General features: G+C 48.5%; 1 protein-coding gene across 2 annotated transcripts in view; it reads left to right on the forward strand.

Moving 5' to 3' along the window:
- The window catches only part of CROT (carnitine O-octanoyltransferase), a 498,400-nt gene that overhangs the window by 158,551 nt on the left and 326,110 nt on the right, over nt 1–13,739 (forward strand). For both annotated transcript variants that reach the window (XM_078663596.1, XM_078663597.1), the window contains exon 4: nt 6,955–7,136. In XM_078663596.1, coding sequence (XP_078519722.1) covers nt 6,955–7,136 — 182 coding nt within the window. The remainder of the gene's footprint in view (nt 1–6,954; nt 7,137–13,739) is intronic.

Raw genomic sequence — 13,739 nt, forward strand, 5'->3', positions numbered from 1 at the left:
AACTTCGGCCTCTTGTTCACTAAAGACCATTGCCAGATCCCGATACTCGGGAGGAATCTCGTCTGAAGAAATCACACCAATTGACTGACCTCCATATGACAACAAGGTAGCTTGTGAAGGTTCCTTGTGAACTTCCTGTGGACCAAAACAATGTTCCAAGCAGAATTGCGATTGCATCTTGACAGTTCTGTTTTCCCAGTCAATAGCCGGATTATGGGTAGTTAACCACGGCAACCCCAAAATCAGCTGAAATTGGGGTGCATCTATCAAATTAAACTGTAAGACTTCCCAATGGCCATCAGACTGGATCAAGGTGAGTTCTTCAGTATGACAAGTGATTGGGCCCGAGGTCAAATTCGTTCCGTCAACTGCACGAACGGGTACATGTCTTTCTTTTCGAATGGCTTGAATTCCCATATAACGAGCATAATTAATATCGCAGAAGTTGCCAGTAGCCCCAGAATCCAACATAATGGCTACACCAGAAAGTTGACGCTCCCTGAACTTCAAGGTCATATGAAGGATCACATGCGGAATCATAGCCTGTAAGGTGTTAAGAATCAAATGAGGTTCTAGAGCCGACTTATTCTCCTTCACCACCAGAGCGGCGACTCCTACTGATGGCTCTTCTCGTTTCCCTTAAATGGAGTCTTGGGGCGCTTAGTGCATTCCTTCACAAAGTGACCGCCCCCTCCGCAATATAAACACAACTTCTTCTGACGTCTGGACTCTTTCTCTTCCTGACTAAGTGGTCCTCTTACTGCTCCGATCTGCATTGGTTCTACATCATTTGAATTTCCTGATCCTTTCTCAGTTCGAGTCCGATCAAAACGAGGGAAGGTAGCCTTCCAATCTTTTTTCTTTTCTCCTTTGCGTTCAGATTGGCGAAAATCTAATTCTAACACCAAATCCACCAGCGCTGACAGCTCTGTCGGTCGATTTGGAACTTGAGCCAAGGTGTCTTTTATTTCATCACGCAATCCTCGGTAAAACAATGCCGCTCTCTTTTCTTCGGGCCAATTTGTTTCCAAAATAAGTTTGTTAAATTGTGTAGGATAAGTTATCAAATCCTTAGATCCCTGACGTAACTCCAACAGCTCATTATCAGTGGCCTGAGAAATCCTTCTCCTGTCAAAAATCCTAAGAAACTCACTTTTAAAGCGAGTAAAATCACATAATAAAGGATCATCTTCACTTATTAATGGCATGGCCCAATTAGCAGCATCTCCACCCAAATAGGAAAGAATAAAAGCAACTCTAGACTGGGCATCGGGGAATAGGGTGGGCCGGCACATGAAATGGAGGGAGCACTGAGTCAAAAAAAGTTGGGCCTTTTGTGGATCCCCCGTGAATCTTTCAGGTGCTGCTAACGGGATTAAAGGAGAGACTGAATGAATAACCTGAGCTACCGTTTTAGGGTCTGTACTTGCACTACTAGTACTAGGAGCGGGAATGCTCTGAACTGGATTTCCCAAGGCTAATCCTTCGACCTTCTGTGCTAACATCCTCGTCTCTAGACGAGAAGCCACTAATTCCTGTTGCAAACTTTTATTTTCTACCCGTACTGCTCCTATCTCTCTTTGAATACCCTCTAGAATCTCTCCCAAGGTCTTCAAATCCATTCCCTCCGCCATACTACCCGGGCAAAGTAAAATACGTGGGCACTTCAAACTGTCAGAAGGCTCCGGAACACTTCGCAGAGGTAGTATTGCTGCAAGTCCCAATCGCCCTCCCACCAGTGTCTCAGCTACAAGAGCAAAGTACACCAGCAAAAGGGAAAGGGGAAGTGGAGAGAGAGAAGAGACACCTTGAAAACCTCTGGCACCTGTTCTGGCTTCAGACTGTCTTGGGGGTCTGCTGTTCGCCACGGTGATGATGCCTAATGCACAGAAGAGGAAGAGAATAAACCACAACAACCTACCTCTACTGACAATACTCTATGGAAAATATATAAGTTTTATCCTACCAGTGGTTCTCTAGGCTATGCTTCTCTTCTGTATGAAATAGTTTTCTGTGAAGGCTTCCTGACTGGGAAATAAGGAGACTTTCATTACTCTAGGTTCATATTTTACAGTTCTAATATTCTAATGTCCTCTTCGCCTTTTACCTGGATAGCCTTGTACTCCTGCCTTATTGGGGGGGTTCTGTTTATTCAGTGTAGTCAATAGGACAGTTCTCCTCGCAGCTTCAGCCCAATTATTCCTTCAGAGCGCGCAAAAAGGTACAGGGAAGGTACAAGGAGAAGGGAAAGAAAGGGAAAGCGCAAGGAAGGGAACAAGGACCAAAGTTCGCTGCTTCAGTACGCAGAAAGGCTGTCTTACTGTAAATTTCCAATAGTTTCCACAGCTGTCGCTCGCTGTCTCATAGGTTCTATGAAGTGAAAGTTTGCTGAAGGGGAAGACGATGTAGTCCTTGCCAATATCGTTTCTATCTTGCCACTTCAGCTGACTGGAATTTGACTTCCTCTCGAAGACGGAAACTCCACTACTGTCGTGGAGAATACTTCTCTGACGTCTAGGAATATACTCTGACTATACTGGAAGAATGCGAAGCAAAACCAAGGATTATTCCAGCTTCCGTCATGAACTATTGACGCGAAGCTGAACACCGGCTGCTTCCTCAACGAATTCTCTTGTTGAAGTGCGCAGTTCCAAGCTCGCGCTTCCAACAGGTTCACTAGAATGCCGACCGCTACTAGAACATAGAGCGACTCAGTCCGTCGGCCATCTTAGGGGAAGCACACTAACTAGATTACCAATAACTAAAAGGTACTGTACAAAGGTTATTTACAATTGCCAGAATCTTCTTAAAACGGCCAAGGAAACCACACATTGAACCGCTGTGGTTTTACCACCGCTCGAACCCTCTTATGCCGAGCAGGAATACAAGTGGCGGCAACCTGAAGGTTTCGGACAACTCGTAGGTTCTTGACAAACGGACACTGAAAAAGCCTATTCACAACCAGAAAAGGAAAGTCTTGCCGTCGTGTGGGCCTGTGAACACTTTCACATTTTTATATACGGCAAACACTTCACGATTGTAATTGATCAGCAGGCATTGGTAACCATATTCGGGAACCCCGGGGCCAAAATGCCACCTTGAATTGAGCGCTGGGGATTACGTTTGCAAGAGTACACCTACACCATAGTCCACAAGCCTGGAAAGTCAGCCAATCCAGCCGATTACATGTCAAGACACCCTCAGATGTCACATGTATCACAATCATCCCTGGCTGAAGAGTACGTTCCCTTTGTAGTGGACCAAACCAGACCACCAGCAGTTCCCTTGGAAGCAATATGTGAGGCCACTGCCCAAGATGTCATCCTGCAGGAGGTGAAGCGCAAACTCCAGACCAACCGGTGGCGTCACATCAGCGAGGATGTAAGTGAAGATGCGAAATTCCGACAAGAAATGCAGGCGTTCAAACACGTGAGTGAGGAACTATCAACCACTGAAGAGGGACTAATACTGAGAGATCAACGCATGGTCATTCCGATGCAACTTTGTCAGGGCGTGATCAATCTTGCACATGAGGGTCACCGAGGAGTGGTAGCCCGCAAAAGAGCGCTCAGAGAAAGGGTGTGGTTTCCGTTATTAGACCAGATGGTTGAACTCACTTTAAAGGATTGTCCTCAGTGCCAACTTGTGAGTCAAGGAGATCCTCCAGCTCGTCTCCAGATGTCGACCCTACCCAGCAGTGTATGGCAAGAACTTGCTCTAGATTCTATGGACCCCTCCAGTCTGGAAAATACGTCTTAGTTCTCATGGACGAGTACTCCAGATTTCCCATAGCCCAGTTCGTGCCGTCCACCAATGCCACCAACACGATTGCCGTTCTGGACGAAGTTTTCGCTGCATGGGGTGTTCCGAAGGAAATTAAGACGGACAATGGCCCCCATTCAATGGCCATGAATTCAGTGTGTTTGCGAAACATCTCAACTTTAGGCATCGCAAAATCACTCCCTTATGGCCCCAAGCCAATGGAATGGTGGAGAGGTTCATGGCCACGCTAAAAAAGACATTCCAGCAGGCTACCCTTGACAAGAAAGACCTCCAAGCGGCTCTAAATGAAGTTCTGCGAGCATACCGCACAACTCCACATGCCACTACAGGGAAATGTCCTGCCACACTCATGTTGGGACGACCAATCAGGACCCGGATACCTACCTGGGAAGGTGCCTTACTCCCAGTGTCCTCCGAGAGCACACATGAAGAACTGGTTGTTGCTGATCGGGAGAACAAAAACAAGATGAAATCCTATGCCGACGCTCGGCGGAGAGCTAGATCCCACGTCTATTCAAGAAGGAGACTGGGTACTGGTCAAGCAGGAGCAACAGAAGAAAACAGACTGCAAGTTCAGAGCTGAACTTTTAGTGGTTACACAACAAAAGGGGACTATGATAACAGCGGAATCAGAGAACAAGAGAATCACACATAACGTCTCACACTTTCAACTGTGCACTCCGGCAGTGAAAGAAGCCCTCAGCAAAGTGACTGAATGACCAAACAAAGAGAGGTCCGAAAGTGACTCTGTCGCACAGATGCCTGAAAATCGGACTGAACTTGAATCTGGGAATGAAGATGTGTTCCTGCGGCCCAAGCGGACCATTCGCCGACCTGTACGGCTGATTGAAGAATTATGACCAAGTCAGGACTTTAATTTCTTTGTTGTTAAGAAAGGGGGAGATGTTATAATGTAAGATGCAGTCTAGTGTTTGAGGAGGTGGAGTCGGGGAGTTACAGGAAGAGGAGGGGCAGGCGCAGGAAAGGGGCAGTTAGGAGCAGGACGGGGTAGAGAGCAGATGTATTAATAAATGCTCCTGAATAGACCTCCACGTGTATGTCGTTATTTGAAGGACGACATTACAAACCCTTCCTTCTTGAGCTTCAAGAGACAACTAACTTCGTCCTAAACCGGCCTCTCAACTAACGGGTCATCTATCATCCAATTGAGCAGACTTTCTGCTCCCAGTCCTCTTATACCCCTTCCTTGTTGTCTTTCCTCTCTCGTGCTCAACATCTGAATTGATCTGATGTGACTCAGCTGCTCTTTATATACTTTTTATCTTTGATGTGAACATTTACTGTTGTAAAGCGCGCTGATAACTTCGGGTCTAGCTAGCGCTATATAAAACTATTAAATAATTATTAATAAGTGATGGGAAGAAGTGCGCTTCCTCTAGGCCAGTCTAAGATTTAATGCCTGCAATACAAGCGAATCCGCTCCATGCCACGAACCATTGTACAGGAATCTCCTTTTGCTTTTTTTTTGGGCGAACCTATGCCTAATAAAGCAGTAACTATTATTGAAGTATATGACCATGTTGGCGTTCATGAGGGTTCAGGTAGAATCCGCTATAAAATATTATCAGCATCAAAATGTTGAATTCTTTTTACCAACTATCCGTTTTGGGAATCATCAGTTTTCAGTAAAAAACGTTGGTCACATCCTAGTTGATGTAGGCAAATATTATCTATGTTGCTCTATACATCAGTCAGCTCAGATGTACAAACAGAATCCAAAATAACTGCTGATAGTTCTTTTAGATGGAACACCTGTTGTGTTGCAAAACATTTGCTTGCCCCTTATATATTAAGCTCCTATGCTTTTCATGTGAATTCCTGCATTGTTTGGTACTCTTTCAATTGGATAAGATTCTCCGTTGTTATCAGATTGCTGGATTTTTGTGCTTAGCTTATCTTAATTTTATGTTAGTGTTTTTCTAATTTTGGAGGTATGGGTGATATGCAGTTATCCGTAATTGTGTTTTTGTCTGCCTGATTCCATTTCACTGCATATCCGTTCCCTTATGCGATGCTCCTAAGACCAGTCTAAACTGCTGTTTCACTATATGGTCTGGTTTACAAGGATTCCTTTTGCAAGTTGTATCCACCCACTTTTACTGTATAGCAACACCTGAAATCCACAGTCTGTCTCCAAAAGAGCCACTGGCACCCCCTTTTCCTTCACTGAAACAGTGAAGTCTGTCACAGCAGGAAGTCCCATCAATAGTTCTGTGCTTCCCAAGACGAGGTCCCATCACACCTGCTAAACGTTTCAACGTCGCCTTCCTAACTGTTAGCCACTGCCTTGAACAAATACCTCACTCCTTGAAACACCCACAATAGACTTTGATGGTCTTAAAAAATGTTGACTAGTCATTAACCTGATTCCTGGACAATGTATTCTAGACTTTCTGCTGTAATAATATACACAAATGTCAAAAACAGATTTTGTTTTACCATTAACAAAATAGTATAATCACTTCTGGTTCTAAAAGATGCAGATGTTGCGTGCTCTGGCTCAACCAAGGTGAAGGGGGAATGTGCTCTGTATCATAATTCTGAGTGGGCTGCTTTGAAGTAATGGTGTAACTTTTATGGGATCCTGCAACGCATGGATACGCACAGTGGGTTACCTAAATGTAATGACTGACTGGCATTAGCCACCTTTTTCAAATCCTCAAATTCCCCTTTAGCTTTCCACGAAGGCTAATAATCATCTACCGAGACAGTGTCTACATTTTCTTTTTTTTTTTTTTAATATGTCTGGAAACCGAGGCAGATGTCATCAAAGAAAGGAACATTGTAGATTGCTCACTGTTGAGGCTTGTTAGTGATGCAGGACTGAATAAAGAGAACAGTTCCCTTTTCTTTTCATTGGATGACTCCTTTTACGTGTGTACAAGAACATTTGTGAAATGCTTATTTTAGCCAATTTGCGCACATTAAGAGGGTAATGTGGAGCTAGGCAAACCAGAACGACAGCTGTGGGTCAACGTGTTTGAAAGTCTGAGATTCACTGTCCAGTGCTGTCTGATGCTCCATGCACACTTCAGTTAAAGTTCAGCAGAAATACTGTGTTTAGTGCATAAATTAACAGCAGCACACAGATTGTGCACATCAAACTGCACCAACACAGCAATCTTCATAATCTACATGTCTTACTTCCAGCTGGAGGAGTGGTGGCTGAATTCTGCATATCTTGATAGTCGTTTTCCCTCCCAAGTAAATGTGAATTTTGGAGGGCCAGCACCCTATCTTGAACATTACTGGCCTGCTCAGGAAGGCACGCAACTCGAAAGAGGATCCATCGCAGTTTGGCTTACCCTGCAGTTCTGGGACCTACTTAGAAAGTAAGAAATTCTGCAACAACATATGAACGTCTTTTAACATATTTTTAAGTTTTGGTTTAGTTCACATGTACTCATTAGAAATATTACAGCTCTTCAACATCACTTTATTGCTAGTTTGAGCAATTTATTGTTGTCTACATTTATAAAACGTATAAAGACAGCACCACAACCTTGGAACACAGTATGGACTTAACATTGCCATAGCTCTGGACTTGCATGGATCTTTAGGATTTCCAGAGTCTGCATCACAGGCTCATTCATGCTACAGGTTGCATAGCCAGAGCAAATAATCTACAAGTCACCACATGGTAACATGCTCAGCTTCTGCAGCAAAAAATGGAGCTGAATGCCAGTCCACAGGGTAAGTTTAGGAATGGATCACAGTGAGATGCAATAAAGAACAGGATAAATGTGGGATTGTAGAAATGTAGGCACATTTAGCTAAGGCGTTGATCCCCTGGGAGTGAGGTGTGGGGATACACTGGGAAGTGCACTAAAGGATCCATGGTGAGTTATTGGAGCAGCCCCACAATGCAACAGTGGTCAGTGGTGAAGTACAAGGGGATCCTGGGAATGTTTTAATGGGGCAGATTCTTGATAAGAGGGACATTGTTGGAAGAGAAGCAAGATGGTATGAGGAATGTTTTGAGACACAAAGTGCGTTTTCTTGGGGCTTTCTAGGCATTGAGATGGAAAACTTGCGTAGGTACTGTTAAGCCATGCCATTATTGACCTAAAAGCTGTTTCTCTTAGTGGCCCAGGAGTTGTGAGCTGCATGCTTTTCTCTGCTTCTCAGCTTTCAGTAGTTATACTGGAGACACTGAAGTTCCAAAATTGTTTTGCCGCTCCTGTCTCGAATGGCAGGCATGGCTGATCAGAGGAGGTGAAGGACTTATTGCATGCCGCCTCTAGAACTGGCAGGTAGAGTCTAACACATTTTTCCAAAATACACCTACGTTTGCATCAAACATCAGACACAGCACAGCCATGTTTAGATTCCCTTCTTCACCGCAACTGCTAGGCAATACAAATGGAGATGGATACCAAGAATGAAACTTAGTAACAACTTGGTGGTTGTATGGGGACTAGCAGTGGGTGTGACAACAACAGACACAGATATAATTCTATGTCAGGTCTGGAGGCGAGGATTATGCCTTCTTTCCTCACTTTATTCCACAGCAGCAAGAAGGTATACAACAAACTACTTTTCCCATGAACCATCGGGAATAAGTAGGCAAAAAACAAATATGGCAACAACCAATCAGAGTCCAAGTCCATATCCAATCAGAGGTAAGCAATCCCATATAGTCCATCACCAGTATCCATTCCTCCTCTTTCTTTGCTGCTCCGCAGCAGAGATAAGTGCTCTCTATACTTTGTTTTACTGTTTACTGTTTTAACGATGCCTGTGCATGTTCGCTTTGCGCTGGGATCGCTGAGTGTCCCGCACTGCTGTTGCATGGGGGGGGGAGCGCTTTCGCGCTGATTCCCTCGGTGTGGTGTTTCTTTCTTGTGCGGGCGCTGGCGTTGAACCTCTGATGGGGGTCACGTTTTCGTTGCCGTTTGGGGTGTTTCTTTTGGTCGCGTCACAGGTTGCGTTTTTTTCCCCTCAACCCTACGCGACGGATTGCTGGCGTGTCTCGGTGGACCTCCCGCCGCTAGAGGGCGCGGAGGTCGTCTGAGGCGCTCCGCGTCGTTCGGGCTCTTCTGGGCATTCGAACGTCGCGCGCGCGTTCCGACTCCCAAGGCCCCGGTCTGAGGACAGACGCCCGTGTGGTGTAGCAGCTAAAGCGGGTGATTTGCTGTTTGCCGCGTTGCTTCTTACCCGCCACCTGAATACGCGGTGGGGGAGTCAGTATTGCGGTCCTTAACGCCTCATTGGAGGTCCAGTACTGGCCTGCCTTGGCAAAACAGGCGACTAGACCCAGACCGGCGAGCGCCCCTCTGGCACAGGGGTGTGTCTGTTGAATTGGCTGCCAGCAGAGTTGTCCCCTGGGGCTCAGGCTGCCCTCGATTGCGGTTTTGTGACTGCCAGTGCATTTAGCTGACACCCAGCTGTCATACATTATTGGGCCCCACCAGCGGCCTTTACAGTGCCTTTGCAGATCCTGTCCGGCCTACCCGGCTGTGTGTGTGCCTACCTGCCCTTGTCCTAGTGTTATCTGTGGTGGTATGGAGTACTATGATGCCTGTCCCGAGGAGGAAGACCCCCTTTCAGAGATGCCATGGGGGGAGGCATTTTATGATGCTGTGGATGAGTCCATTTACCAAGCCGTGGGGCAGGCTATGTCTCCCCTGGAAGATCGGCTTTCCCGTCAGATCTCTGATGCCTTTTTGCGCTTAGAGCAGCGCATTGGGGCACCCTCCGCTCTGGCCCCACCCACTGTTGACGCCCCAGGGAGCTCCCCTCCACCCAAGAGGGCCCAGACCCCTGGCGTGGATGTCGATGCTTTTGATCGCTTGCGCCAGGCATTTTTGGAAAGCCGAGCGGGCCTTACGGCGGTGCCTTCCGCCTTGCCTCAACCCTCCGCTGCTGCCGGGAATTCCGCTTCCGCTTCTGATCCCGGTCCCTCCAAGCCAGAAGGTTCCTCCGCTCCCCCGCCGGCTATCTCCGATATGTTGGACCCCAACAATATTATTCATCCTCGCTCTTCGGAGTGGTTTCCGGGGGAGAAGGTGGCCACTTATGTGGCAGAGCATATCCGCAAGCCTCTGGAGAAGGAGGCTCGCAACTGCCTTCGGGCGGAGTTTCCCCGTCCCTCCTTGGAGGGTAAAGTAGCTCTCACGCCGGATATTGAGCCCAGAATGCATACCTTCCTGCAGAAATGTATCCGCGACCTGAGGAAGGGGATTGATAGGTAAAGTTGTTGGATGTCCTTGGCCCTGCTACGAAGATCCTTGACATGGCTGAAGAGGCCAAGGCCTCTGGATCCACCATCTGTCTGGAGATGCTGTCCAATTGGGCTCAGAGAGTGATAGTGTTCTTAGGCAATGCCAATTGCGCGCTCTCTACTGAGCGCCGCAGGTCGCTCCTCATCAAGGTTGACCCCAAGTTGGGCGACCTGGCGGACTCTGAGGCTAGGGCAGTAGCTCAGGGTGGTCTTTTTGGCAAGCCCTTTGTGAGGGAGCTCGGCAAGTTCGTGAATAAGTTCACGTCCCTTGATAGGGCCCAGACTACTATTCGTAAAGTTTTCCCCCGGGTTTTTCACGGGGCCGGCCGAGGCAGGGGCCGCCCGGCCGGTCGCGGTCACCAACAGGGTAACCAGAGAGGCTCCGGTCAGCAGCAGGACCAGTCCCGTTTTGGGAATTTCTATCCTACGAGAGGTCGCAGAGGAAAAGGAAGAGGATACCGCGGCGGTTCCACCAGTACAAACTCCGGTGAGTGTTCACCTTTTTTCCCCGTCAAATCTTGGGGGACGTCCAGGCGATTGGATGGTCCGTTTGGACCTCAAGGACGCATATTTGGTGGTCCCCATCTTTCCGCCACACTGGAGATTTCTGCAGTTCCTCTGGGGCGGCTGCGTCTACGAGTTTGCCTCCCTCCCGTTCGGCCTCTCGTCGGCACTGTGGTGCTTCACCGAGGTCCTGAAGCCAGGGGTGGAGTTCTTGAGGGCCAGGGGGGTCAGGATGATTGTGTATTTAGACGATCTTCTGTTGATGGCGTCGTGTCCGCGTCGTCTGGAAGTTGAACTTCAGATGGCCGTGGGTCTTCTCCAGGACCTTGGTTTTGTAATCAACAAAGACAAGTCCCTCTTGCAGCCGACCCAGTCACTTACATTCTTGGGGTTCGTCATCGACTCGACGCCCTCCACTCTCAGTCTTCCGGCTCGGAAAATTCCCAAGATCCGTCACGAGTTGCGGCGGTTGCTGGCCAGGGGTCAAGTGTCCCTCCGCCAGATTGCACGGGTGATTGGCCTCCTGTCGGCCTCCATCCAGGCCATCTTCCCGGGCCCTCTCCACTACAGGGCCCTGCAGCAGTTAAAAGCATACTTCCTTCGGAAAGGGTTCCCGTATTCTCACAGAGTGGGTCTGACTCCCGAGGTGAAGGCCGAGGTTCAGTGGTCGCTGGACCATATGGAAGCCTGGAATGGGCGGGCAATCTTCGGGTCCACTCCGGATCTCGTCATAGAGTCCGATGCCAGCAGGCTGGGCTGGGGCGCATGTTGCGGCGAGTTATCCACAGGAGGATTGTGGTCTCCAGAAGAACAGAAATTAAACATAAATTGTCTGGAGCTTTTGGCAGGCTTGTTTGCCGTGCGGTGTTGGACGAAAGACTGGGTACAGTCTTGTGTTCTCCTGAAAATGGACAACATCTCGGTGGTCCGGTATGTCAATCACCTGGGTGGCACCAAATCCAGAGTCCTTTCGGATCTGGCGGCGAGCTTCTGGCAGCATTGCCTGGACAATCAGATTTCGGTCACGGCCGAGTACCTTCCGGGCCGGAACAATGTGGAAGCGGACTTTCAGTCGCGGCACTTCCGGGATTCCAACATGTGGAAGCTGGACCCAGCCATTTTTGCGGCATTGAAGGATCATTGGGGCCCGTCCTCTGCGGACCTCTTCGCGTCCCGTTTGGATCGTCAGCTTCTCCGGTTCTTCAGCTGGAGGCCGGACCCCCTGGCGGCAGCCACGGACGTGTTCCTCCAGGACTGGAGTCTGGAACGGGGGTATGCGTTCCCCCCCTTTCGCGATGATCACGCGCTCCACGGCTCAAGTGCGGCGGCAGAGAGCGGACGTGGTGATGATCTCCCCTGTTTGGAGGTTGCAAGTGTGGTTTCCAGTTCTACTGGAACTTTCGTGGGATTTTCCAATCCTACTCCCCCAGTTTCGCTCTCTCCTCACGGGTCCCGAGGGGGATCCTCACCCACTGGTGTTGGCGAAGTCGCTGTTTCTGATGGCGTGGCGGATTTCCGGGGTAGATGGGAAGCCCCGGGCCTTTCGAGAGCGGCTGAGGACCTCATCGCCAAGGCTTGGGCGGACAGCACGGTTAAGCGATACCGGTCCGCATGGGGCAGATGGTCCCGTTGGTGTGTGCGACGGGTTTACGATTCCCTGGTCGCCGACATGGTTGTCGTGGTGAATTTTTAGGCGCATCTGGCCTCTGACGGACTTGCCTATAGATCCATCAATACTTTTAGGTCAGCGATCTCGTCCGGCCACATCCCGTGAATGGTACCCCGGTTGGGGAACATCCCCTGGTCTGTAAACTGTTGCATGGCATACGACTATCGCTTCCGCCGGAACCTCGCTACTCGGCTCTTTGGGACGTTAATCAGGTCCTTAACCTTTTTTTGTCCTGGCAACCTAACCGGTTCCTCACGCGGAAGGAGTTATCTGCGAAGTTGGCTATGCTCCTTTGCCTGGTTTCCTGCAGACGCGTCTCGGATGTCCGGGCCTTGGACATTTCGGGAAGGATTTTTTCTCCTGAGGGCGTAGCTTGTACTCTTCAGCGGCGCACTAAGTGCCATACCAGGGTTATTTCCTACCCAGCATTTCCAGACTCTCCGAAATTGTGCGTGGTCAAGGGCCTAAAAGCTTACGAGGAGATGACAGAGGAGTTTCGCCCTCCCGGGGCGCGCCAATTATTGATTTCGCTCCGGAAGCCCTTCAAGGCGGTTTCTTCTCCCACCATTGCCAGATGGGTCAGGTGGGTGATGCAGGAGGCTGGCATAAGTCTACAGCACTTTGGTGCGCATTCCGCTCCGGGGGCCATGGCCTCGATAGCGTTTAGCTTGGGGGCGTGCCTGGAGGATATCCTTAATGCGGCGGATTGGTCTTCGGACTCTACGTTTAAGAGGTTCTAGTTTAAGCCAGTTCTGAATATGGCTCAGCTGGTTGTGGGCAAGCTTTGAACAAGCATAATCCTCGCCTCCAGTCCTGACATAGAATGAAAAATTTCCTAGCTAACGTAACGGAAAGTTTCAATTCTATTAAGGACTCGGAGGCGAGGATTATCCCGCCCGTTCCTCAGAGAGCAGAATTCCCTCCCCGTATGGACGTAAGTAGCTGTTTTTCAGACATTGGTCATGTTGCTACTGCATTGTATTATGGCTGCTACTACGGTTGCGCCGTGACTTTTCTACTGTGTTGTACCTTATGCAATGATTATTGCTCTTTCCTGTTCCATGAGTAATACGTTCCTGTTGTTGCAGGTTCTGACTCCCAGAAACAAGATGTCTGACGTGGGCGATCCAGCTGTCGTCCCGCTCAGAAAGAGGAGGAATGGATACTGGTGTTGGACTATATGGGATTGCTTACCTCTGATTGGATATGGACTTGGACTCTGATTGGTTGTTGCCATGTTTGTTTTTTGCCTACTTATTCCCGATGGTTCATGGGAAAAGTAGTTTGTTGTATACCTTCTTGCTGCTGTGGAATAAAGTGAGGAATGAAGGCATAATCCTCGCCTCCGAGTCCTTAATAGAATTGAAACTTTCTGTTACGTTAGCTAGGAAATTTTTCATTCTCCTGCAACTTAGCTGATTGCCTAACAAGAACACTGACACAAACTCGAATGTAACAAAATAAGTATATATTCACTTTACAGTTATCTTAAACCCTGTCCCTCTTCCATTTCCCCACGCTTGAGTAGTCAGTAGAAAA

This window comes from Lissotriton helveticus, chromosome 10 (assembly GCF_964261635.1).
Source record: "Lissotriton helveticus chromosome 10, aLisHel1.1, whole genome shotgun sequence".
Lineage (NCBI taxonomy): Eukaryota > Metazoa > Chordata > Amphibia > Caudata > Salamandridae > Lissotriton > Lissotriton helveticus.